Source organism: Curcuma longa, chromosome 8, assembly GCF_044706935.1.
Source record: "Curcuma longa cultivar G26 ecotype Majalengka, Jawa Barat chromosome 8, ITB_CL_G26_1.1, whole genome shotgun sequence".
Classification (NCBI taxonomy): Eukaryota; Viridiplantae; Streptophyta; class Magnoliopsida; order Zingiberales; family Zingiberaceae; genus Curcuma; species Curcuma longa.
Window position 1 is genome coordinate 6,714,768 of NC_133868.1, and position 24,063 is coordinate 6,738,830.

General features: G+C 33.2%; 4 protein-coding genes across 5 annotated transcripts; 1 reads left to right on the forward strand and 3 right to left on the reverse strand.

Moving 5' to 3' along the window:
* Nucleotides 1-1,206: 1,206 nt before the first annotated feature.
* LOC141833935 (uncharacterized) lies at nt 1,207-3,601 on the reverse strand. Its single transcript, XM_074721429.1, is given in 7 exon segments — nt 1,207-1,338; nt 1,550-1,621; nt 1,713-1,803; nt 2,239-2,401; nt 2,501-2,593; nt 2,629-2,990; nt 3,324-3,601. Coding segments are annotated over 7 exon segments (1,191 nt in total).
* Nucleotides 3,602-11,495: 7,894 nt separating this feature from the next.
* LOC141833041 (uncharacterized) lies at nt 11,496-12,668 on the reverse strand. The gene is made up of 4 exons (XM_074720433.1): nt 12,507-12,668; nt 12,333-12,427; nt 12,005-12,256; nt 11,496-11,889 (listed from the first exon to the last, which is right to left on the reverse strand). Exons 1-4 carry the CDS (start codon nt 12,646-12,648, stop codon nt 11,734-11,736), a joined length of 645 nt encoding a protein of 214 aa, XP_074576534.1. The 5' UTR covers nt 12,649-12,668; the 3' UTR covers nt 11,496-11,733.
* Nucleotides 12,669-13,323: 655 nt separating this feature from the next.
* On the forward strand, nt 13,324-19,329 carry LOC141833040 (putative serine/threonine-protein kinase PIX13). Of its 2 annotated transcripts, XM_074720432.1 has the most exons (7): nt 13,324-13,460; nt 13,934-14,298; nt 14,529-14,664; nt 15,171-15,313; nt 15,397-15,520; nt 15,920-16,394; nt 19,166-19,329. In XM_074720432.1, exons 1-6 carry the CDS (start codon nt 13,400-13,402, stop codon nt 16,375-16,377), a joined length of 1,287 nt encoding a protein of 428 aa, XP_074576533.1. In that variant the 5' UTR covers nt 13,324-13,399; the 3' UTR covers nt 16,378-16,394; nt 19,166-19,329. The 2 variants fall into 2 exon arrangements, with proteins under 2 accessions (XP_074576533.1, XP_074576532.1); XM_074720431.1 differs by lacking the exon at nt 19,166-19,329 and having other exon boundaries at nt 15,920-16,652.
* Nucleotides 17,284-23,724, reverse strand: LOC141833039 (zinc finger CCCH domain-containing protein 32-like). Its single transcript, XM_074720429.1, has 3 exons — nt 23,367-23,724; nt 19,826-19,936; nt 17,284-19,406 (listed from the first exon to the last, which is right to left on the reverse strand). The coding sequence occupies exons 1-3, from the start codon at nt 23,478-23,480 to the stop codon at nt 17,484-17,486; spliced, it is 2,148 nt and encodes a 715-aa protein (XP_074576530.1). The 5' UTR covers nt 23,481-23,724; the 3' UTR covers nt 17,284-17,483.
* Between the last annotated feature and the right edge of the window lie 339 nt (nt 23,725-24,063).

The window sequence follows — 24,063 nt, forward strand, 5'->3', positions numbered from 1 at the left end:
TTCGTCAACTCGTGAACATATTTATTAAGAGATTTATAATTTATATATATATATATATATATATTACATACATTATAAATATTATATATTAACGAATCAAATTTAAATTAAGTTTATTTAACTTTTAAATGAGTTATTTTCGAATCGAGTTTGAATTAAACTTGTTTAATTTTTAAACGAATCATTTTCGAATCCAACTTTAGCTGTTCGCAAACTATTCAATTTCATTATGAGTCAACTTTGAGTTTAAAAATTAAAACTCGAATCAAACTTGAAATAAACTCGAGCTTAGAAAAAATAAACTAAATTCGAGCTCAAGCTTTTTAGTGTTCGATTCAACTCGATTCAATTACACTTCTAAAGAGGTTAAATCTACCCTTCTCACTTAAGAATTAAAGAGATGCAAATAGAGCTAAGTATTCAATTAAAATTGAATTAAACTGAATTGAATTAATCGAAATCGAATCGAATTAAATCCGATTTTTTTAACTAACCGAACCAATTGAATTTTTTAAAAAAAATTAAACAAATTGAATCGATAAAATATCAGCTAATTCAATTTTCAATCTAATTAATCAAAATAATTAAATTTTTTTAATATTATAAAATTTTATCAATTAATTAGAGATTTATAAATTTATTTAATAATTTATAAATTATTTTTTATTTTGATTAATTTAGTTTACTCAATTTATTCGGTTTAATCGAATAAAAAATTTTAAATTTGAAACCGAATGAAATTAACTGAATTAATTATTTTTAAAAAATAATTAAATTTTAAAATAACTGAATTGAATTTTCAAAATCGATCGGTTCAGTTTATTTATTCGATTTAATTAAATTTTTGCTCAGATGTAAAGTAAACGATAAGAAGATATACAGGCCAAAAGTAATATAATGCATGAGCATGTAAACGGGAAGCATACACTACACCTTTTGGAATCTAAAGGGAAACCATTCACTACAACTAAGTAGACACTACACCTTTTGGAATCTAAAGGGAAACCATTCACTACAACTAAGTAGCAATAGAAGCTAAGCCTTATACTAAATTATAATGAATATTTTCTTTCTTTTTTTTTTTAAAAAAAGTAATCACTAGTCTTTATCTCTTTTATGTTCCCTTCCCTGTTATTTTTATTTAGACTGGACAATCCATCCGTACCTGGATTCATGAATCAGTGGTCTGGCTGGAAGATTAATCCTCTATTCCAAGAGGATGAATGACTGAATCATCATGGTTCGATGCCAGGTGAGGCGTGGACCCATGACCATTTGGATTTCTCATTGAGGGCGGCAGCAACCATCTCATCCAATCCTTGCGTCTTCTAATTTTCTCTGCCTGTAGATGAGTGCGAAACAGGTTTTGAAGAAAATTATCAGAGGATGAATTTAAGAAACATAGCAGATGAGAGTAGTCCATCTTATACTGGAGTTAAATGATGAAAGATCACGCTGCTTACTGATTCGAGATAAAACTTATTTAGGATTATTTAGGAATATACAGAATCAGTAAAAAAAAAAAGAAGAGGAAGAAGAGGTGAAGTACCTGTATTTCAATTACTGTCGAATCTCTTAAAGCATTCAATATCTCCGTTGTGCTCGTGGTCACCCTTTTGACCTGCATATATTGTGATGTGTTAGGAAGTCGAGGCAGTTAAATTAAATGTATTGAACATGAATTACTCCTCTTCCTCACATAAATTACTCACCCTGTTGAAGGTAGCAATCAACGAGACAGGAACCCAACCTTGATCATCCATATTGCTACGCAGAAAAGTGTCCTTGCAGAGATTATCCACACTGCATAAACAAGATCATTAGAACATAGAAAATGAAACTATAGGACAATGACCCTGTAGAGATTATAATGAGCAGTGAGTAAAAATTCAATTAAATAAATCGAATTTAAAATTTTACTTTGATTATTTTAAAACTTTAATTATTTTTTTAAAAATTGATTAATTTAGTTAATTCAATTTTATTTCGATTTTAAAATCTCTTATTCAGTTAAACATAATAAATTAAATTAATCAAAATAAAAAAAATAATTTATAAATCTCAATAAATAAATTTATAAATTCTTAATTAATTGATAAAATTTTTATAATATTTAAAAATTTTGATTACTAAAACTAAATTAAAAACGAATTAATATTTTATTGGTTCAATTTATTCAATTTTTATTTAAAAATTTTATTTAAGTTTTAATCCAATACTCAACTCTAATTATAGTACCTGAAATAGTATTCAATCTGCTTCTTCAAGCTCAGTTGTTGATGGTCAACCGGAGGAGGAATCCGAATTGTGGAAGCCACAGGAGCCCTTTGGAAATTATTGAAAGGCATTTGATATGTATCAAGGTGTGACACGAATTGGGCATTGTATGCAGGGACAACGCCTGAATTTTTAGAAGGTCATAAACATCATCAGAAACCATGAAATCAACCTTCACAAAGAAAAAAAATAGGAGAAAATAACCAGAGTGAAGCTTCTATACCGTTGTAGCCCATAGGAGTCACAGGAGGCTGGGTCTGAGCACGCGGTGGCACCCAAGCACTTGTTGGTCGGGGAATGAATGGCTGTCCCAGCCCTGGTAGCGGCGAAGGCAACGACATCCCTATGTACAGATTATCGGCATCCCTGTGTACAAATTATGGCCAGGGCGTTGAGGGTTGTGCCAACCGTAGCTACCAGGGCTGGGATAGATGACCGTATGTGATGGTAGCGCAAGACGATCACTCCTCTGATGATTCTGATGATCGTGCAACGGAGGCGGAGCACTCCAGCTTTGGTTTCCTCTCTGCTGGCTGTTGTAAGTGTTGTCTCGGCGGAAAATGGCGCCCGTACACGATGGCGGCGCGAGACGATCACTCCTCTGATGATCGTGCAACGGAGGCGCCGTGGGGGAAGATAGCTGGAGAAATAGCTCGTGCAGGCGCTCTGAGAACGTTGTTAGACGACGAAGTGCTGCTAGCGCCGCCGCCCCACTACATCAAAATAGAGTTTGCATCCAGATTTCGGAAGAAATAGATTTATAGTAGAATCGTATGTATCAAGCTATATCATTGACAACGATATGATCATATCGCGTCTCACCTAGATACATAATTCTACTACAACAAACTCCAATTTTCCGTTCACAAAAATCGCAAAAACTCTTTTTTTTTCTCAAAAAAAAAAAAAAGAAAAAACATGTTCGTAAAACAAAATAAAAACAGAAAAATAAAAAATATATACAGAGAAGAGAAAGAAATCGCACCAAGGGAGCAGTTGACGACGATGGCAGCGGGAGCTCCTTCGACGAGACCGAAACAAAAGACCTTCTCCCTGCCTCGGTCGCGACTCCGGGCTTCAAATTCCAAGACACAACCTTTACACCGTCTCCGACGACATCATTGTCGATGCTCCCGCATGGGTCAGTGTTACCCTGTACGCGAGCGTCAGCAACGGAGGACATTGGCGGCGCTTCCAGAGAAGAGGAAAGGGCTGCTGGAGAAGAGGAGAGGGCTTCCGGAGGAACGGAGGACATTGGCGGTTCGGCCGGAGAAGAGGAGAGGGGAGGAGAGGAGAGGTAAGAGTCGGCCGGGACGTCAGGCATGATCGGTCGTTGTAGTAAATTAGGGTTGGATAGAAAAAAGAATACAGAGGTTTAATGACTTAAATAACGGCGGTTTTAAGTAGTTGCTAACCAAAAGATAAGCTTCCACCATGCGCCGCATAAATAGATTAAATTATTAATTTTTTGTTTATTTAGTTATATGTTGAATGATTCTTCTTCAATTTTAATTTTTATCATAAAAATATAAATAATAGATTTTAATTCGTGAACAATCCAATACATTTCTCATTTTAAAAATAAAAAAACTTAATTGATGATAAAATTTATTCAAATATAAATAATTATATATACAAAATAGAGTACAATAGTAAACTTATTTAGTGGGATAAAATTTAATTATTATTGTTATAATTTTAATTTACTTTATATTAATTATTTCATATATTTTTAAGAATAGAATAATTTTTTTAATTTGTAATTAATTCACTTGTTCATAATAAATAATTATAGTTGACTTTTTCATATAATTATGAATTATAAGGATTTAAACGATAATTTTTATGTTTATCCTAAAATATTAAATTCCTTTAGATTACCAATGAATTACTAAAGGAAGATATACAAATGTTAAAAAAATTTAGCTATTCAAATTCTTATTTTAAAATATACAATAATAATTTATTAAAGATTTATTTAAACTTTTAGAATACGTATTGATTGAAAGTATTGTCATTTTACTAGTTGGTCAATTACTAATAATTCTAATGGACTGATCATTATTAATTGTACTAAAGAATTTAAAATTAGGAAAGATGAAAATAAATAGAGACACTAAAAGTACAACTACAAAAAATAAAGCCTTTTAAGATTGTCAAAATTTTTTGTTAAAAAAAGTTTTTCAATAACCAATTGATTGAAATCACATTTAATTGACTAACTACTTAATAGTCATCAAAAAACTTTTATTATGTATTATTTAAAAATATTTAATAACAATAAGTCAATTAAAATTATATGATATTCAGTCGGTTAAAATTATTTTTATTTGATATGATATCTATTAGATGGTTAATTAAGAAATAATGAATTTGATGAAATGAATTAAAAGGGATATTTTTAAAAATATATATATTTGTTATTAAAATTTTAAATTTAAGCATGTTGAATATTTAAGTATATTTTTTATATACAATGACTCATTGACCAAATATTTTAAAAATAATAATCTATGATCATTTAAACATTTATTAATTTTAAACAACCATTTGTTATGTAAATTACTAATAAATATTGAACTCTTAATAGAAGAAAACAAAATCTTCCGATTAAATAGAATTTTAAATTGATTTAATAAAAAATTATAAAATTTTTACTTGTAATTAAAATTAATTGATATTAATTATGACTTTATCAATATAATTATTACCTTTTAAAATACAGTCTGTAATTTCAGAGTCAACATTCACCGTATCCTTGATTCCCTCAATAATTACAGTTGTTAGTCGTTGATGGTTAAAAATATGACATTTTATTGAACCACATGACCATATTACATTCATAAAGAAGTTAAACCTATCCTTCACTAAAGAATTAAAGAGATGCAAACAAGATTGAATATTCAATTAAAATTAAATTAGATTGAATCGAATTACTTAAAATTGAATTGAACTGAATTTTTTTAACTAAATTAATCAAATTTTTAAATAAAAATTAAGCAAATTGAACTGATAAAATATGAGTCAATTCAATTTCCGATCGAATTAATCGAAATAATTAAATTTTTTAAAATATTATAAAAATTTTATCAATTAATTAGAGATTTATAAGTTTATTTAGTAATTTATAAATTATTTTTTTAAATTTTGATTGATTCGATTTATTCGGTTTAATCGAATAAGAAATTTTAAAAATGAAATCGAATTAAATTAACATGAATCAATCATTTAAAAAATTAAAATTTTAAAATAATTGAACTGAATTTTTAAAGTAGATTGAAATTTTGATCACAGCAAAGTAAACGTTAGGTTATACAGGCCAAAAATAATCCATGAGCATGAAAACGGGAACCATACACTACACCTTTTGGAATCTAAACGACGGAAACCATTCACTACACCTAAGTAGCAATAGAAGCTAATACTAAATTAAAATGAATATATATATTTTTTAAAGTAATCAGTAGTCTTTATCCCCTTTTATGCTCTCTTCCCTGTTATTTATATTTAGCACATTACCCGACGCAAAGAACTAGACTGCACAATCCATCTGTATCTGAATTCATGAATCAGTTCGGCATATATATTTCTCCAAACTTAGCTCCCTGTTATTTTCTCACTGTTTATGTTATGATCTGAACCGTTGTGGCACAGTTCTTCTAGTTGAGCTGGATCTCCAAACTAGAATGCTGATCCACTATCAAGTATCTCAGTTTGAGTACGACAGAGGGTGGTCTGATTGGAAGAATCCTCTATTCCAAAAGTCTGCATGCGATGAATGACTGAATCATCATGGTTCGATGTCAGGTGAGACGTGGAACCATGGCCATTTGGATTTCTCGTTGAGGGCAGCTTTTTAATATTCGATTTGGTTCGATTCAATTATACCCTAAGGAGGTTAAATTTATCTTTTACTAAAGAATTAAAAAGATGTAAATAGGATTAAGTATTCGGTTAAAATTGAATAGAAATTTTTTTAACTAACCATTTTTAAATAAAAATTGAATAAATAAAATATCAGTTAATTTAATTTTGATTAAATTAACTAAAATAATTAAAATTTTTAAATATTATAAAATTTTTTATCAATTAATCAGAGATTTATAAATTTACTTAGAAATTTAAAAAATTTTTTTATTTTATTTAATTTGATTTATTAAATTTAATTGAATAAAAAATTTTAAATTAACTGAATCGAAAATCGTATTAAATTTAAAAAAATAATTAAAATTAAAAATTTAATTTTTAAAAATTCAAATTTAAATTTAATTGAATTTTTGCTCATGCAAAGTAAATAAGCAGATATACAAGCCAAAAGTGATCCATGAGCATGCTTTTGAAATCTAATCGGAAACCATTCACTACACTTAAAGTAGCAATAGAAGCTAAGCCTTATACTAAATTAAAATGAATAGTTTTTCTTTTTTTTTTTTTTTTAAAAAAAGTAATCACTAGTCTTTATCTCTTTTATGCTTATTTAGACTTCCATCTATATCTGGATTCATGAATCAGTGGTTAGGCTGGACAATATAATCCATTCCAAGAGTCTGCATGCGATGAATGGCTGAATCATCATGGTTCGATGTCAGGTGAGGCGTGGAACCATGGATTTCAGGGCAGCAACCATTTAGATTTTCTTCTAATTTTCTCTGTCGGTAGATGAGTGCGCGCAGGAACAGATTTTGAAGAAAATTATCAGAGGATGAATTTAAGAAACATAGCAAATGAGAGTAGCATCTTATATTGGAGAGTAGATCTACATTCTTAATTATTTAGGAATATACAGAATTAAATGAACTATGTATTTCAATTAGAACCTTTTAAATCACTTGTGCTCGTGGTCACCCTTTTGACATGCATATATTGTGATGTGTTAGGAAGTAGAGGCAGTTAAATTATATTAAATTTAGAACATAATTCTCTTCCTCTTACTCACATGAATTACTCACCATGTTCAAGGTAACATGACCTGCATATATTGTGATGTGTTAGGAAGTAGAGGCAGTTAAATTAAATTTAGAACATGAATTACTTCCTCTCTTCCTCTTACTCACGGGAACCCAACCTTGATCATCCATCTTGCTACGTAGAAAAATATCCTTGCAGAGATTATCCACGCTGCAGAAACAAGATCATTAGAACATAAAAAATGAAACGGCAGGAAATGACAGGAGATGATCCTGTAGAGATTATAGTTAGGGGTAAACAAAAATTCGATTAAATCAAATAAATCAATTAAATCGATCAAATTTAAAAATTCGATTCAGTTATTTTAAAATTTTGATTATTATTTTTTAAATCTGAACCATTCTGTTCGATTTTGATTTTAAAATTTCTTATTCAGTTAAACAGAATAAACTGAATTAATCAAAATAAAAAAATAATTTATAAATTTCAGTAAATAAATTTATAAATTATTAATTAATTGATAAAATTTTTATAATATTTAAAAATTTTGATTATTTCGGTCGAAAATCAAATTAATCGATATTTTATCGGTTCGATTTATTCGATTTTTATTTGAAAATTTGATCAGTTCGATTAATTAAAAAAGTTCAGTTCAGTTCAGTTTCAATTAATTCGATTCAATTTAATTTGATTTTAATGAATAATAATATTCAATCTGCCCTTCAAGCTCAGTTGTTGATCGTCAAACGGAGGATGAATCCAGATTGTGGAAGCCACAGGAGGCCTTTGGAAATTATTGAAAGGCATTCGATAAGTGTTGCTAACCAAAGATAAGCTTCCCCGCACGCGCCACATAAATAGACTAAATTATTAATTTTTTGTTTATTTAGTTATATGTTGAATGATTCTTCTTCAATTTTAATTTTTTTCATGAAAAAATAAATTAATAGATTTTAATTCGTGGCAATCCAATACATTTCTCATTTTAAAAACAAAAAGACTTAATTGATAATAAAATTTATTTAAATATAAATAATTATATATACAAAATAGAGTACAATAGTAAACTTATTTAGTGGGATAAAATTTAATTATTATTATTATAATTTTAATTTACTTTATATTAATTATTTCATATATTTTTAAGAATAGAATTATTTTTTTAATTTGTAATTAATTCACTTGTTCATTATAAATAATTATAGTTGACTTTTTCATAAAATTATGAATTATAACGATTTAAACGATAATTTTTATGTTTATCCTAAAATATTAAATTCCTTTAGATTACTAATGAATTACTAAAGGAAGATATACAAATGTTGAAAATTTTTAACTATTCAAATTCTTATTTTAAAATATACAATAATAATTTATTAAAGATTTATTTAAACTTTTTAGAATACGTATTGATGGAAAGAATTGTCATTTTACTAGTCGGTCAATTACTAATAATTCTAATGCATTGATCATTATTAATTGTACTAAAGAGTTTAAAATTAGGAAAGATGAAAATAAATAGAGGCACTAAAAGTAGAACGACAAAAAAATAAAGCCTTTTAAGATTGTCAAAATTTTTTGTTAAAAAAAGTTTTTCAATAACCAATTAATTGAAATCGCATTTAATTGACTTACTACTTAATAGTCATCAAATACTTGTGATGAAAGATTATTTGATAATTTTATAAAATTTAAAATTTAGAAAAATTATACATATAGAATTTGATAGCAATAAACCATCTAAAATCACATTAAGTTGATTATAATGATTTTTATTTAACAAGACATCACTTTTAGTCAACTATTAGTCTATTAGTCGACTAATAGTTTTAAAAAATAATTGATTTTGAAATAAATTAGATAGGTTATTTTTGAAAACATATCCTTCTTACTAAATTTTTTAAGTTTTTACACAACATGACATCACTTCCATCCTATATATATATATATATATATATATATATATATATAATACAAAATTGATAAAGATATTTTATTTTATTTTTCTCTCACCTTGTTTTCTTTTTAGCTAAACAAATATCGTTAAATTAACATAAATTGAATAATTTTTATGAAATTTCTTTTGTATGACTTTAATACTCCTACTGTTACTGTTTTTTATTTATTATATCATGCGTTTGTTCTAATTTTTTGCTATTCGAAAATGCAAATAGATTTTGTCAAAACAATCCAATGTCATCAATGATTCAAACTCCATAAAAATTTAAAAATACTTAAAGATTTGAACATTCCTATATATATAAGGATCATCTTTACTTCCTACTTTCTTACTAGCGTATCATGTCCCGAGACACTATGCATTGTTTTAATGACGTATTATATATGTTGTTTCAATATCAAATTGGATTCTTTAATCGATGAACAACAAAACAAAGTAATTATAAGTGCCATAATGACCATTCTTTTTTAAGAGAATAACAGTAATTTTCTTATGTTATAATTGTTTAAAATTATATTACAAATGAATTGAACATTTATAAATAAATTTAATATTTAATTTGATAAAAACTTATTTATATCCACTAAATATATATATAATTAATTAAATAAATAAAATTTAACAACTCATTAAATTAAACGAACACATTTATTCATGAATAACATTCATAAATAATATTTATAAATAAATAAATTAGTTAATAAAATTTTTATCAATGTACTAAATAAATAAAAATTTTAAATTATTTCACAACCAATCAAACAAATTTACTTGAATTGAGAACTTCATAATATCATGAAATCAAGTTCCAATTAAACTTGTATAAAACTCATAAAAAAAATTCAAATCAAGCATGAACAATTATTTTACTTGATTATTTTAGACTGAATTTAATTTGATTACCTTATCAAATAAACTTATCATCATATTTAACTTACAACCCTATACACGATGATACATTCTTTTATTCAATAATATTTTTAAGTTGGATTTTGAAATCAATCTTTCAGATGAATTTAAATATTTTCTAATAATTAAAAAATCATCAACCTCTATAGAATGACATAAGAACTAACCATTTGGCATCATAAAAAAGAAAAAAGAAAATCATGAGCTAGATATACATATCCTGGATACAACTCCCGAATTTCTCCGTAACGCATTTGATTCAAAGCAATGCAAATTATTTTCTAGTTTCTTAACAACAGTTCATTCGTTCATCTTCATTTATAATTTTTTTTTCCTTATTTTAGAACAAAAATGAAACATTCTCTCTACACAAAAAATTACTTATATAGAAAAATAGAAATATTATGGTAAATATTTTATATTCTCCTTTTAATCTTCTGAATTCTTTTGAGAAACAAAAAATGGAAATAGGAAACTGCAAAACTATTCACGTAAACAAAAAAAAAGGCTTTGTATTTTCTTAGATAAGAAAAAAAAATTGAAATACAGATCTCCCTACCAGCAACGGATAACTCAGAATACAACACCCAAATAAATTCTACAAAAATCAAAATAAGCTATTTAACCATCCTATGAACTGATACAGTAAGCTAATTGTTGTCTTAATGGCTCTGTTGTTAAATGGTAAAGATAACACATCCTAGGACAGGCTAGCTTTTTTTTAAACTTTATCTTCATCAAATTCTGAATCCTTCTTATCACTTAGCAAAATGTTTTTCCTTTTTCTTTTTAAACTAATCTCCTTACGGAGACTCATCTACCTCATTAAAAAGTTGATAAAATTGACCCAACTTGTCTAACTAAATTCTATTGAACATGTTCAGACAATTCCAACTTAATTTCACTCAGTTTATCATTTTGTTAACCAACACCTGATCAACACCTAATCACTTGATTTATTTGCTTCAGTAACTTCATACATTAATTTTAGCATTCCATATCTGATAAGGTATTTTTTTCTTGGTATATATTGTTTCCCGACTTCCAAAACTTTGACACAAATTACTCCTGACAAGAATCCAAACAATGCAATATCTAACTAAGTTTGAATTTTGGGCAGCTGAAATAATTAGATGGGAGCCACATGCAAACAAGATAAAGATGGAACAGATGAACTTTGAATTGCCAGAGAAAATGTCAGATTTTCAATATTACCTCCCACCTGCTGTGCACTTAGACAGCGCAGGGACAAGTATAGGCAGGGACAGGCCAGAACTAGGGTGAAATTGAACCTTTTTAGCCATTTAGCTAACAAATTTTATATTATCAGAATACAGTCACCATAGCTCAACTGATTTCCAAATTGGTAGCATATATCTACAGACATGGTAGAGTAACAGGTTATTCAAATAATGATCTCAACACATTCAGGGATGCAAGAAACAAAGAAACCAGATGAGCTGTTATGTCATTCACAGTATAATCTATCAGAATGCATAAATATAATTAATAGAGACTGGTTTGAGCTAACCATTATATCCTATATGTGAATAACTTAATTTATTATATGCTAGAGTATAGATATTTACACAACAAAGCATTGCCAATTTGCCATCAGTAACAGTGACAACAGAAAGCAGTTATATATAGCTACGTTCGTACCAATCACTGGTTTCAGCTCAGAAGATAGGAAAGATGTTCTGATCATCATCTTCATCCATGTAATTGAAAGGCATATCTCCTTTGTAGCGAAAACTTGGATTAACATAGCAGTTCATTTCATGAAATAGATTTAAATTGTCAACCAGTTTGTGGAACACATTGCACCCGCAACACTGTTACAATACAAGACTATGAGTTTGCATCAGAAAGAGGAAACCATCTCTGCTGCTAACAAGGAATAGGATCAAACGGAAAACTGCTGCGTTCAAAAAGTGACTTGTAAAGTACCTGAACAAAGACGGTGCCATCAGTGTAAGCATGGGGGTTGATGGCGCGAGTTGTCCGCTGGCCACAGACGTTGCAAGTGAAGGCGACACGCATCCGACGGCGGGGAGATTTGGTGTATAAGGACCATGGGAAGGTAAGAACAGTCTGATCAGTTGAATCAGAGTCGGCTGGGATGGGAGGGCCTTCCATTCCAGATCCCGTCGTCCATCCTCTTCCAGCTGCTGCACTCAAAACCAACCCCATCGCCGCATCCTAATAAGAGATCACAAAAGGAGCTTTATTCCAGGAACAGGAAGAAAAAACAAAGCAGTTGAAATGAATGAAAAACCTTGGGAAGGCGGGCAAGGGAACCGCGACCGCCGAGGAAAGGCACAAGGCTGGTGCTCTCCGACGCAAAATTAAGATCCTTTTCATCTTCCCGATCTAAAACGATGCAAAAGGAGAAACTTTAAGCAGCGACCGAATCAAAGACGAAAAACAAAAAGAAGAAAAGGGCACGAACCCTTCTTGGAGGCGATCGGTGGAAGAAATCGGCGCCGAGGCGTTATTCTCTTCGGCAAGAAGGAGGAGAGGGGGGACGGCGATGACGAGATCGCTGCCGACGCCGCGACGGACTCCATTAGGGTTGCGTAGGCGAGAGGCATCGCAGCAAGTCCCTTTTTTTGTGTTTTTTTAATGTTTTTTCTAAAACCAGGCCCGATTCTTGTGGATGCTATTCGCGGTAGCGATTTGTGAACCGAAATCGATCGGGTTCGGTTCAATTTAGAATTTTGTAAATGTGTAAACAAAGGCTTCAATTTAGAATGCTCTAATTGTGGTTGTTCAATTTTCTAGAAGATATTTTTTTTACCATTTTATTTTATTTAAAAAAAATTATTGTCTTATTCAATTCAATTACGTAAATGTAGTTAGATTGGCAAGTGTCCAAGGTAGAGTAACGGGAGCATTTTTCTTTAAGAACGGTTTCTATTAACATTTTATTTTGTATCTGAAATGGAATGGAAGTCAGCCTTTGTTTTATTTTATTTTATTTTATTTCATATATTTTCTGACCGAAACTTATTCATTAAACAAACAAAGATAAAGTGAAAAATCTATTGAAGGGATTAGCCGAACTGATTAGTTATAACAATCATGCTTTTGCATGATTAAAATGGCGGCATGGAAAAGGATAGTGGATTAGTGTATTAATTACGGAATCAGTGGTTTTTTTTCCAACCGTTTGACTTTGACTTTTCAGCGCCAGCTTTGACCAAAAGTCCGCAGCTTAGCTTAACTAATCGAATGCCTGAGTCCGCCTTTAAACCCGTAGTTGCCTTTGCCGGTTCTTCTTCTCCTCCTCCCTCCTCTCCAGTACTATCCATTGACGGGGAAAGAGAAAACTGTGATCGAGGCATGGGGAATTGCCTCTGGTTTTCTCCGAAGACACAAGGCGATACCAGCTCGTTGGGTCCAGGTACTGCAGCATATGATCAATCAAACAAGAAAGATGGGTTTTTTTTTGTTTTTTTTTGTTTTTGTGTGTGTGCGGAAGATTGATGTTCTAGGGTTCATAGTTTTTCAGAATTAACCCTTTTGCTACGTTTTTTTGTAAAATTACTTGAACGTTTGAATATGATATGTATTTCTGGTTTGAGTACTGGAATTTTTTGTCGCCAAAACTAGATTTTCCCCTTTCTTGGGTTTGCCTCTTACCCTCCCCTATTGGCGATCCTGAAGGTTTCTTTTGGTTTTTGTGGGATCGCGATTCTAATTGATGCTTGCGTGCACGTCAAAAACAAAATGGGATTTGCATTCCCCAGTCAAAATTTTTATACTTTGACCGGATCTGTGTTTTTCTTCGCCGTCGCCATAGTTTCTAATTTTCGGGATGCAATTATGAAATTCCGACCAATTCCTCAGTAATTCGGTGTTCTGGGGGGTTCGCAGGGATTTCGACCTCTAAGATCAGCAGCGGCAGCGCCGCCACCTCCACGACCACCACCGGAAAGCTGTCCAACTTCAGCAACAACACCTTTGGACAGTCGACCGGCAGCAACGTCAGCGCAGATGAGGTTTTCCCGGAGGGCCGGATCCTGGAGGTCCCCAACCTTCGGATATTCGCCTACTCCGAGCTGCGCAGCGCGACGAGGAACTTCAAGCCCGAGAATGTCCTCGGGGAAGGCGGATTTGGAAGGGTCTACAAGGGCTTGGTGGAGGAGAGGACTCTAAATCCTTCCAAGAGTGGGACGGGGATGGTGGTTGCAGTGAAGAAATTGAACCCTGAGAGCATGCAAGGCCTCGAGGAATGGCAGGTCAATCAAGTTTTCATCTCTATCTGTGATTGCTTCTCTCCAATTCGATCTTGAAAGCATACATTTTTATTCTGTGACCTGTTTTCTATCCTGTCTATCAATTTTCATGATATACATAGCTGGATCATTGTGATAACTAGGATTTAAAGAAGAAGTTTGCAACGCATTCAGTGTTCTTTTTGCCTCCTTAAATGGCATATGACATATTTAATTTTTACTTGTGATTGCAGGCTGAAATAAATTTCCTAGGAAGGCTTTCTCATCCAAACCTCGTCAAGCTCATGGGGTATTGCTTGGAAGACAAGGAGCTCCTAATTGTCTATGAGTACTTGCCTAGGGGAAGCTTGGAAAACCATCTCTTTAGAAGTGAGTTCAACTACTTCTTTATGCTTATTTTTGCACCACTGTGGCTAAATGCACTTTTGAGTTATACTCTACTCTTAAAAAACACCGATAGTGCACCACCACATCAACTTTGCCCTTGCACCACTGTGCAGGTTTATATGAAAAGAAAGTAATTTGAACTTTATGAATATAAAGTCCTTAACACTTGATATTAGTTGAATATCTTTAATCTCGTGCAGCACGAGTCTTTATATTTGCCATCAATAATCTTTTAGATAGGTTTTGGCTTTATCAACAATATGGTTGCTTGAAATTTTGAAATCTACTTTTTTCAGTCATTGATAAACACAGATATGATCAAACAGAATGCTAAAAGATTTTCTCCTTTTCTTTTCCATTTTTTCTAAACAGACTATCTTTTGATGATTGAATTTGGAGTATCTGGGTTGGCACCACATCATCTAATAAATATTTGAGTTAATCTTATTGTGATTAATGTGTTTTTTCTTTCTTCTTCTTTGGAGCAGGAGGTGCAGTTTTTGAACCTCTTTCTTGGGATACTAGGCTAAAGATAGTCATTGGTGCAGCTCGAGGTCTTGCATTCTTACATTCTTCAGAAAGGCAAGTCATCTACAGGGATTTCAAGGCTTCCAACATCCTCCTCGATGTGGTAGGAATAAAGATTAATTTTGACCTGCAAATCTATATGACAGAGGCAAATGATCTGAGTGTGAATTCTTATCTATCGTGCAGAACTACAACGCAAAGCTCTCTGACTTCGGTCTGGCAAAGTATGGGCCAATGGGTGAAGAATCACATGTCACTACAAGAATCATGGGGACGTATGGCTATGCAGCTCCAGAGTATGTTGCAACAGGTGAGTGATTTTGCATGATTCACAAATCTCTACCTGTTTTCTACACTTGATGCGTTCCATCAAAAATCAAATTGTTCTTTCACGTTTCCACTCTGGTTTGTGATTGTGGGGCTCTCACAGTGTGAAAGGCCACCATTACTTTTTTGTCCCAGTGGTTTATTCGTCTATAGTGGCCAGATAGCAGCTGTCAAACTAGCATGTGCTTATGTGCTTATTAATCCACTAATTACTGTCTCACACATTCTGCGTAACCTTTTATGGCACTTTTTTTTATCTGTAATCTTTTCTAATACTGTTTGAACATATAAATTGAGCAGAAATGACTCGTTAACTTTTGGCCCATGAAACTTTTCAGGATAGTGAAATAAATGCACAAAATGTTCTGCTTTCTGATTTCAGGGCACTTATACGTGAAAAGCGATGTGTATGGATTTGGAGTCGTCTTGCTGGAGATGCTCACTGGCCAGAGGGCACTCGACACCAACCGGCCAAGCGGGCAGCACAAATTAGTGGACTGGGCAATGCCAATGCTGGGCGATCGAAGAAAGTTAGGACGGCTAATGGATTCACGGCTAGAGGGGCAATACTCCTCCAAGGGTGCCTATCAGGCAACTCAATTGACTCTGCGTTGCCTCGCCGGCGAACCAAAAAATCGCCCATCCATGAAGCAAGTTGTCGAAACATTGGAGAGCATTGAAGCCATAAAGACAAGGTCGAGACATGCTGCTCCTCGACCCATGACCCGCAGTCGTGATCACGCCCCCACGCATAGCAACTCTCCTCTTCATCCAAGGAAGGAGACTTGTGCTCGATCCAATGTAGAAGTTGCTCCCCAAACTCGCCAAGCAGCTACATGATGATGATTTGTATAAAGGTACCACAACCGTTTTTTGTCTTTTATTTTGAGACGTGTTTGATTAATTAGTGAGCGAGAGACGTTTTGATAGGTTGATCAAAGTTAATAAGTTCTCTCTCATGCAATTCATATTCCATTAATGCAATCAAATTTGTTAAGGAGAATAGGAATGAAAAAGCAGAGAATGAAACGCTATCTTTTCACATTCTCAAATGAGGGTTTGTAAAGCACACATAAATACTAAATGACGATTTGTCCTGGCATTTTGGATCAAAATTTATAGAATCGGGCTTTGTATTTTTTTTTCTTCCCATTTTTCATTCTCTTCTGCAATTCTGTTGTGTCGTAACCAACTCAGGTATGCCCCAGGAGACACCCATTTTTCATTCTCACATGAGCTACATGATTACATAATTTAAAAAAAAAAAATCTAGAAATTTTTATTTTCAAACAGTATGGACGAAAAGGGAGAAGCTAGGTTTTTAAAAGGAAAAAAAATTGTTATTGGTGCTCTCTGAGGATATTGACAGAGAGCTCCAAATTCCTGCATTGTGTGCAAAGGGATTCATCTTTTCTGCATTTTCTACTCCAGAGCTCACTCTTTTGGGCCCAGTTTCATCTTCTCAGTTTTAAACTAAACTAGATATCAATGCGCAGGATTTACTACATTGCAAGTTATTAAGAACGATTTACCAGAAGATGGTTTATAATTTATCATTACAACTTAAACTAGAAATAGTACAACTTATACCAATAATTCTTGCTAGAGAAATAAAAGTCACCAATAATTATTTTATCTAGTGATAGATGAACTAAATTCATGGACTTTCAACCAGGTTTGAATATATATAACAATTCTGCAAATCTACCATGTGATGACCAACTTAGCATCATGCCTTCATAGATATTGAGTATCATAGTGATATCAACGCATATAATTGTGTATAACGGAAAAACAAATTAAAATAACAAAAATAGTATTATTCTCGACTTGATTCTGAGGTACAGGGCTATGATCATTATATTGAAGTTAATTGAAACACAGAAAACACTAAACACGCCTGAAAATAGCAAGCACACAAAGTCTATATAAATTGGTCCCTAAATTTAAGACAGCATGGCGCTCACCTTTGTAGCAAAGTCATCATCATCTAGATCATCGTCGGAGCTGAATGCTTTCTCATTCTCATGTGCTCTATACTCCTCTGATTCATAATCAAAACCATCGTCTTGCTTGTTGAAATTTTCCAGTCCTTCCTCTTCTGCATTCTCCAATACTTCCTCTTCTATGCTACCCAATATCATACCATCTTCAGTTTCCATCGGACCATGATAGGCTAGCTCGTCTTCTTCAGGGATCACCTCCTCCGCTTCATTCTTATTAATTATGTAATTGGCTTCCTTAGTGGCTTCTAGTTGAGGATCTATTTCATTTGGAGAGTCACCACCACCTTGACTATTTGCTCCTCGATCAATAGAATCTTCACTCTCTGCATTGGCCAATTCCCTCTTCCTCTTCAGGATGACACTCAGTGGCTTTGGACCCTCAAATGATAGAGCATTTTTTGGTTCATGGGTACCTTTTGCCTCCTCTCCAGAATTAACTTTATTCAGTGTGAGATTAGAGTCAGTAGTTCTGATTTCATGAAAATTTTCATTAGCTTTTGTACCTTTCAGTTCCACAAGAGACATTGGGCTAGCAAAATCTAGAGAGTTTGTGCCATCCCTTAGGATTGCTTTGTTCCTACGAATCCTCTCATCTTTGATGAAATCCTCACTTGGTTGCTGTCGTAGTCTTTCTGGATGCCTTAATTGGGAGTTCATACGGTTTATTGGCGACAATCTGCCTCGAAGTCTCCTTCCCCTCTCCTTCTCCAAGAGAAGGTTGCTTGCAGCATCACTTGAAGGTCCACCAGGAAATGTAATCCTGCCTCGCAGACGACTGCTGATGGATTTCTTAGGATAATTTTCATCATCATGGGTATGAAGATGCCGATGTCTCCCTGCATATTGTTCCTCTCTTCCATAGTGCTCACTAGGACCACCACGATTACTGCTAGACTTTAAAGCATCAAACCTTCTTCGTTTAATTAGTTGAAAGCGCAAGTCTGACCCTTCCATTGCATCAGATTTTGTCTCTCTATCAAGTACTTGTCTTTCAAGTGATGGTGGTCTGTCCAAAATCCTAAAAGAATTAGATTCCACACCATACCTGCCATGTGGTTGCTCATAGCTATCATATTCACCAAAGCCATTGTGCCGATCCCTTATAAGCTTTGACATAGGTTCATAATCACCACGGTGATATTCATATTCATCTTCAGGATCCACATTTTGTCCACTATGAGCAACCACTCTTTTGAAAGTATCTTCACCGTGATAGTAATCAGGTTCTTCAATATCATCTTCTACAAGCACATCAAAACCAGGGGAATGTTCCCGCACTAATTCATTGCCATCCTTGCCATCCTCATTTTCCTCATCTGTAGATTGCACCTGATGACCCCATCGTAGGCTTTGAAAATGAACGCTGTTAATAGGTTTTCCATTTTGAGGCAGTGCAGGATGCTCATCATCAAATGATTGAGGAGGCAATTTTATTTTGTTCTTAAATGATTCTTGCTTGGGAGCATTTTCAGCTTGTGTAGTAATTTTTGCTGCCACAGATGATACCCCAACAGGGCCAATGGCTCTTGCCTTTGTTTTTTCAAGATTAAGTTCAGCTACATTCTGTTGTGTAATAATTTTCTTCTGTGCACTTTTCTCATTTATTTGCCGCGGTTCAGCAGATAATGTAGCCTTTGCAGCATGCTGTAAAACAAAATCGACAGATGGCTGTGGTCCATGCATGAACAGGCACCTTTCACCCTTCAAACACTGCCCCCGCTGAAAATAGTAGCAAGGAGCATTTTGTTTGTTGCCATTTTGAGGACTGGGAACAGCTGGGGTAAATGTTGGTGCTGCAGATCGATTTGGTGCTTGAACTGGAGCTGAGTTGGGTCTTGGCGACACGAAAAGAGAATCAAGTGGCTGTAAAACAAACTACAGCAATAAGCTCCACATATATACTAAATTGATCATGTGAAATATATACAAGTAACCATTAGATGTGCATCTCTATTCCTAAGATGAAGAGGTATTGAAACATGACCAGGATTAAATTGAGCAAGCAATGAGATATTTTGAATCACCAGACAGCATATGGATTTTTGAGGTCAAAATTCATAACAGCAACTAGATAACAAGTCCACCAGAACATTGCAGTATAGAAAATATGCAAAAAGGGAAGAGCGTTTGAGAAAAGCACCATATTAATAATAAAAAAAATTGCTGATAAAAAATATGAGCAATTAATAGGTCCCTCATCAGGCAGGTGCTAAGTGCCATTTGAACCATATTTGGTGAAATCATGTATAATTAAAAGGCATGAAAAGATAAAACTGACATACCGGATGTCGGAATGAACATTTTGGATTGAGGCAATTCCCATTTAGCCAATACCAGCAATCCCTAGGGTTAATTCTGGCACCCTCACTATGGCGATAATCACATTCACTTCCCTGAAAGACAAATTAAAACTGCATTAATTTTTAATAGAAAATATTATATGAATTTAAAAAATTAATGCTTCAAAATGAAATCGAAGAAATTTATGAAGGTGCACATTCATCTGCAGAATTTGAGCTTAGAAGAGGGCTACAGCAAATTTCACACGACAATTAGCCAGGAGCTCAGAAGGTATATATCTCCAAGCTGTGACAGTTTCAGAATGCATACTTGCTTATTGTGCAGATGTAAACATAATTCTTTAGAAAACATGTAGATTGAAATGAATCTCATTTAAGCTTTCAAAACAATAAGTTATGTTGTCAGGTTTATTATTGTGTTCATAATTTACAAAGTAAAATAAATTTGAGAAAAGCTTACTGCTGAAAATCCTGATTTAATTATCATGACACCAACTCTCCCTAGAAAGCACAGAGTTAATAGTTAACATAAATATGACTTTTGGGTTAATAGAGGAAAACACTAGATTTGTGGGTACCAAAGACCATACACTACCACAACTGCTACAATGCTTCCATAAGCAATGGTCTACTGTTGTAAGTAAATAAGGTGTTAGATGGCACGCAATTATTTTCATTTTAAATATTCTAAAAATCCTTTATTAAGATCTGCAAAAGTGGTGCCACCTTCGAATGAATTGTCAGCAAGAGTTACACTTAACCAGAATCAACAATTGAACATAACGATTTGGTTCATCAACGCATAGGCTTCAAATCATAGAATTCATCCTTCAATATTGAAAGTTTAGCTTAGAAGTACAAAAAAGGGCCATCTAAGGGAAATCTTCAGTGAAAAAAAGTTACTGACATAAAATTATGGAGATGGCTCTGTCATGTCTTTGAAAAAAACAAAAAAAAAAGGGTCTAAACTAGTATGGTTAAGCAGATAATAATAGCATGTATGGAAGTAATAGTAAAAGATATATAGGCTTAAGGACTTCTCATAGAGAATCAAGACAGCATCTTTGTTCCTGTAGAAAATAAAAAAAAATACAACCAGCTTCAACATCTAGAATCATGAATTTCCATGTTCCACCAAGAAAGGAAGGCAGGCAAAGAACATCTCTAAAGTCCAATTGGGGACCTCAACTACTTCTTAAGTTGTCTTTTGAATGGATGTATAGAGGAAAGATAACTTTTTATATCCAGCAGGTGTTAATTAGTTTTCTGCTCATTTTTGTGCGAATAAATTTTGAAGGATAAATGCTCAAATTTATCTATTCAAATAACCGTCCTTCCTCTCTATTTGACAAATGAAACAAAGGAAACATGATCCATCTCTCATCCGTCATTCCAAATCCATCTTTTGATTTATCAGTTCAGGGGAATAGACTAGTAGACATTAAGAAAAATAGAATCACTCAAAAACCTATCTAATATAGACACTACTTTAAGTAGCCTAATACCAATAAATCAACCCCACAAAACAGTACTAGAAAGGAGCACATTGTCCTTTTACACATATCTCTTCAAAATGAAAGTGGAGGAAAGTGAACAAATGTGAGTAATACTGACACAAAAAGGAAGAGGAAGAAATTCAAAGACTAGACTGAATGCTGGACATGTTTAATGCATCTAAGTTATCTGCAAAAAGTGTCACAAATCTAAAGAAGGGAGCATCTCACACGAGATGCCAGTAGGTCTGTAACACAGAAAAGATGAAGAGGAAAAAGACTGGTTGAGGAGAGAGGGAGATTAGAAGCTAGAAGAAATTATATAAGTGACAGGAGAAGAGGATAAACATGGCCATGGTGTGAGGAAACTCAAGTATCATTGAAATGTTTGAGAACTCTAGCAAGATTTTTGTAAAACACATTTACTCCTTATAATAGCACACATACTAGAGCTCTTGCTGAAGTTGTCTCATTCAAATCTAAAATTCGTTAAGGAAAATAACCAACAGATGAATGATAGCATAGTTTTAAAAAATGGATAGGATAAGAAGTTGAACCTATCATAACAAACTGAATCTGCAAGAAACTTATTTTCTAATAACTAAGCACAATCGTTTTAACACTTAAAATAAACATAGAAATTTAGCCAAACAGTCAGGGGAAAATACAAATGAAAAGGGCATCCTCTAACTTACTACCATGTATCTAGAACTTAACTAAGTCTGTTTTAACATGAATGATAATGAAAGAGAGGAATCACAAAGATAATACATATATGTGGCTTGAAGTATAAATGGAACTCAAGAAATTCTGTAAATGATGACCTTTGTGCAACCTAGAAAGAGCATGGTTCAAGTAAAAGCTAGAAGTTAGGAACCAATCAAAACAGTGCATAACAAGATGGAAAGTACCATAGAATTAGTTTTTGTCCTAATGCATAAACTTTCCAATAACAATGTATACTTCAATCATGATCAAGCCCATGGTAAAGGTGAAGTTGGGCTTATTAGCAGATCTATCCTTTAAGCCTCATAGAATCTCCAATTTGGAACATCCCAAAAAAGTGTGTCTACTACTTAAACAATTCATACTCAACATTTCAATCTTGTCAATGCTATTTGTCCAGAACTTTATTTCTCATGGTATATTCAAGTGGGACATATTTGGAATAGTTTCATCTTTAAATGTCACCCAAGAGCTTTCAACAGATAAACTACCAACAACTTTTATGGCAAAACAATATCTTAATGGAATCATGCAAGACTCTTTCAAGAATACAGTATCCAACTTGGAAAAGAAACAACAAGAATCTACTCATTTTTATAAATACAACACTAAATGCTCTTTTTAATAATAATAGCTAAAGTGTTATGCGGGTAGTTTGAAAAGACTTAATAATATTTTCAAGATATTTTGTTGTCCAATTGAAATTAATTGCATAAGTTACTCTTTAACCATGGCTAGGATCTTCAACATGTCACATGGAAGATGTTAACAAACTGGGCACTTAACCATGTGCCTATTATTAGGCACTTAAAAATGTAATATTTAAAGAACCAACAGACTAATTAGCCCTTTGGCTACCTGAACTCCAAAAGGTATTTGAGAAGCAAGTTCAGAAGCTAATCTAACATTCGAACCATACATAACTTATCAAAGCTGAAATTATTGAAAGAAGGTACCAAAAGAAATATCTTTAGCATATGCTTCGCACAAGGGCATGATGAACAAACTAGCGGTGACATACGACTCAGGAACTCACATTTTGTTATTAACACAAGGAATGCTTACAGGATCTGGACCATAAAATAGAATAGCATAAGTAATAAAATCCGAAGTTTTATTCACATCGCGAAAGTTTTCTATAACCCAACAAGGGTTCTGAGAATGACAAGAGAAGCAAACAACCAAATGCATGTCAGGCCCAACGCAAGAAAGATGCACAACTCAAGTCAGAAAGGTTGCATCTTTGAGACTCAAGACATAGCATGAAGACAAATCGAAGCCAGGAAATCGAGAGAGAAAGCCACCTTTTTGCAGGTCAGTGGGGAAGCCAAGAAGTAGACGCAGTCGGTATTCCTCTTCAGCGCTTCCTCCTCCGCCGTCGCAGGCCGGATCCCTTCTCGCCCTCCATCAGACTCCATACCCTAATTCCCTCCCCTTACCAGAGAATAGGTACCCGACGGATCCCAGCCTCCTCACCGTCAATCAAAGGCGAGGCGGAGAAAGACAAAATCCCAAACGGAAAGCATAAATACAGAATTTAGCAACGAACCGAGGGGTTGAAGATCAAGCGGACCGAAGGCGATGAGCCTCAAGGCCCACCGAGGAGAAAATCTTGCCCCGAGGGTTTCATTCCGCGGGGGGTTGCGACTCCAGCTATCGCTGTGCTCTCTGTCGCTGTAAAAGCTCGTTATTTTCTCCTCTACTTATAACGAGTGAATCTATAGAATTAGGGTAAACCGTGTTTTCTTAAGAAAGATCTGATATTAGATCTTATTAGTTTGTCACTTAAAAGAAAAAAGAAATTTCTTTTTTTTTCACTTTATTTTCTTCATATTATTCTTTCTCTTTTTCTAAAAAACTAAAATAAAATTCGTCACTCCAATTGTCCCACACGGTTGATCCTACGATCGTGAAAAAATAAATCTTGTCTTCTTCTACAACTCTACTTCATCGTAATCAACTCAACTGAGAACTCATATTATTCATTCTAACAATACACCA

Excerpts from the sequence above, each read along its gene's own strand:
- LOC141833041 (XM_074720433.1), bottom strand. The coding sequence starts at position 12,648 with ATGCCTCTCGCCTACGCAACCCTAATGGAGTCCGTCGCGGCGTCGGCA. Across the intron at positions 12,428-12,506 it reads ACCGATCGCCTCCAAGAAGG|ATCGGGAAGATGAAAAGGAT; the intron begins GTTCGTGCCCTT and ends GCATCGTTTTAG. Across the intron at positions 12,257-12,332 it reads CCCTTGCCCGCCTTCCCAAG|GATGCGGCGATGGGGTTGGT; the intron begins GTTTTTCATTCA and ends ATCTCTTATTAG.
- LOC141833040 (XM_074720432.1), top strand. The coding sequence starts at position 13,400 with ATGGGGAATTGCCTCTGGTTTTCTCCGAAGACACAAGGCGATACCAGC. Across the intron at positions 15,314-15,396 it reads CCAACATCCTCCTCGATGTG|AACTACAACGCAAAGCTCTC; the intron begins GTAGGAATAAAG and ends TCTATCGTGCAG. Across the intron at positions 15,521-15,919 it reads TCCAGAGTATGTTGCAACAG|GGCACTTATACGTGAAAAGC; the intron begins GTGAGTGATTTT and ends TTCTGATTTCAG.
- LOC141833039 (XM_074720429.1), bottom strand. The coding sequence starts at position 23,480 with ATGGAGTCTGATGGAGGGCGAGAAGGGATCCGGCCTGCGACGGCGGAG. Across the intron at positions 19,937-23,366 it reads CCCCACTGACCTGCAAAAAG|GGAAGTGAATGTGATTATCG; the intron begins GTGGCTTTCTCT and ends TTTGTCTTTCAG. Across the intron at positions 19,407-19,825 it reads AATGTTCATTCCGACATCCG|CCACTTGATTCTCTTTTCGT; the intron begins GTATGTCAGTTT and ends TTTGTTTTACAG.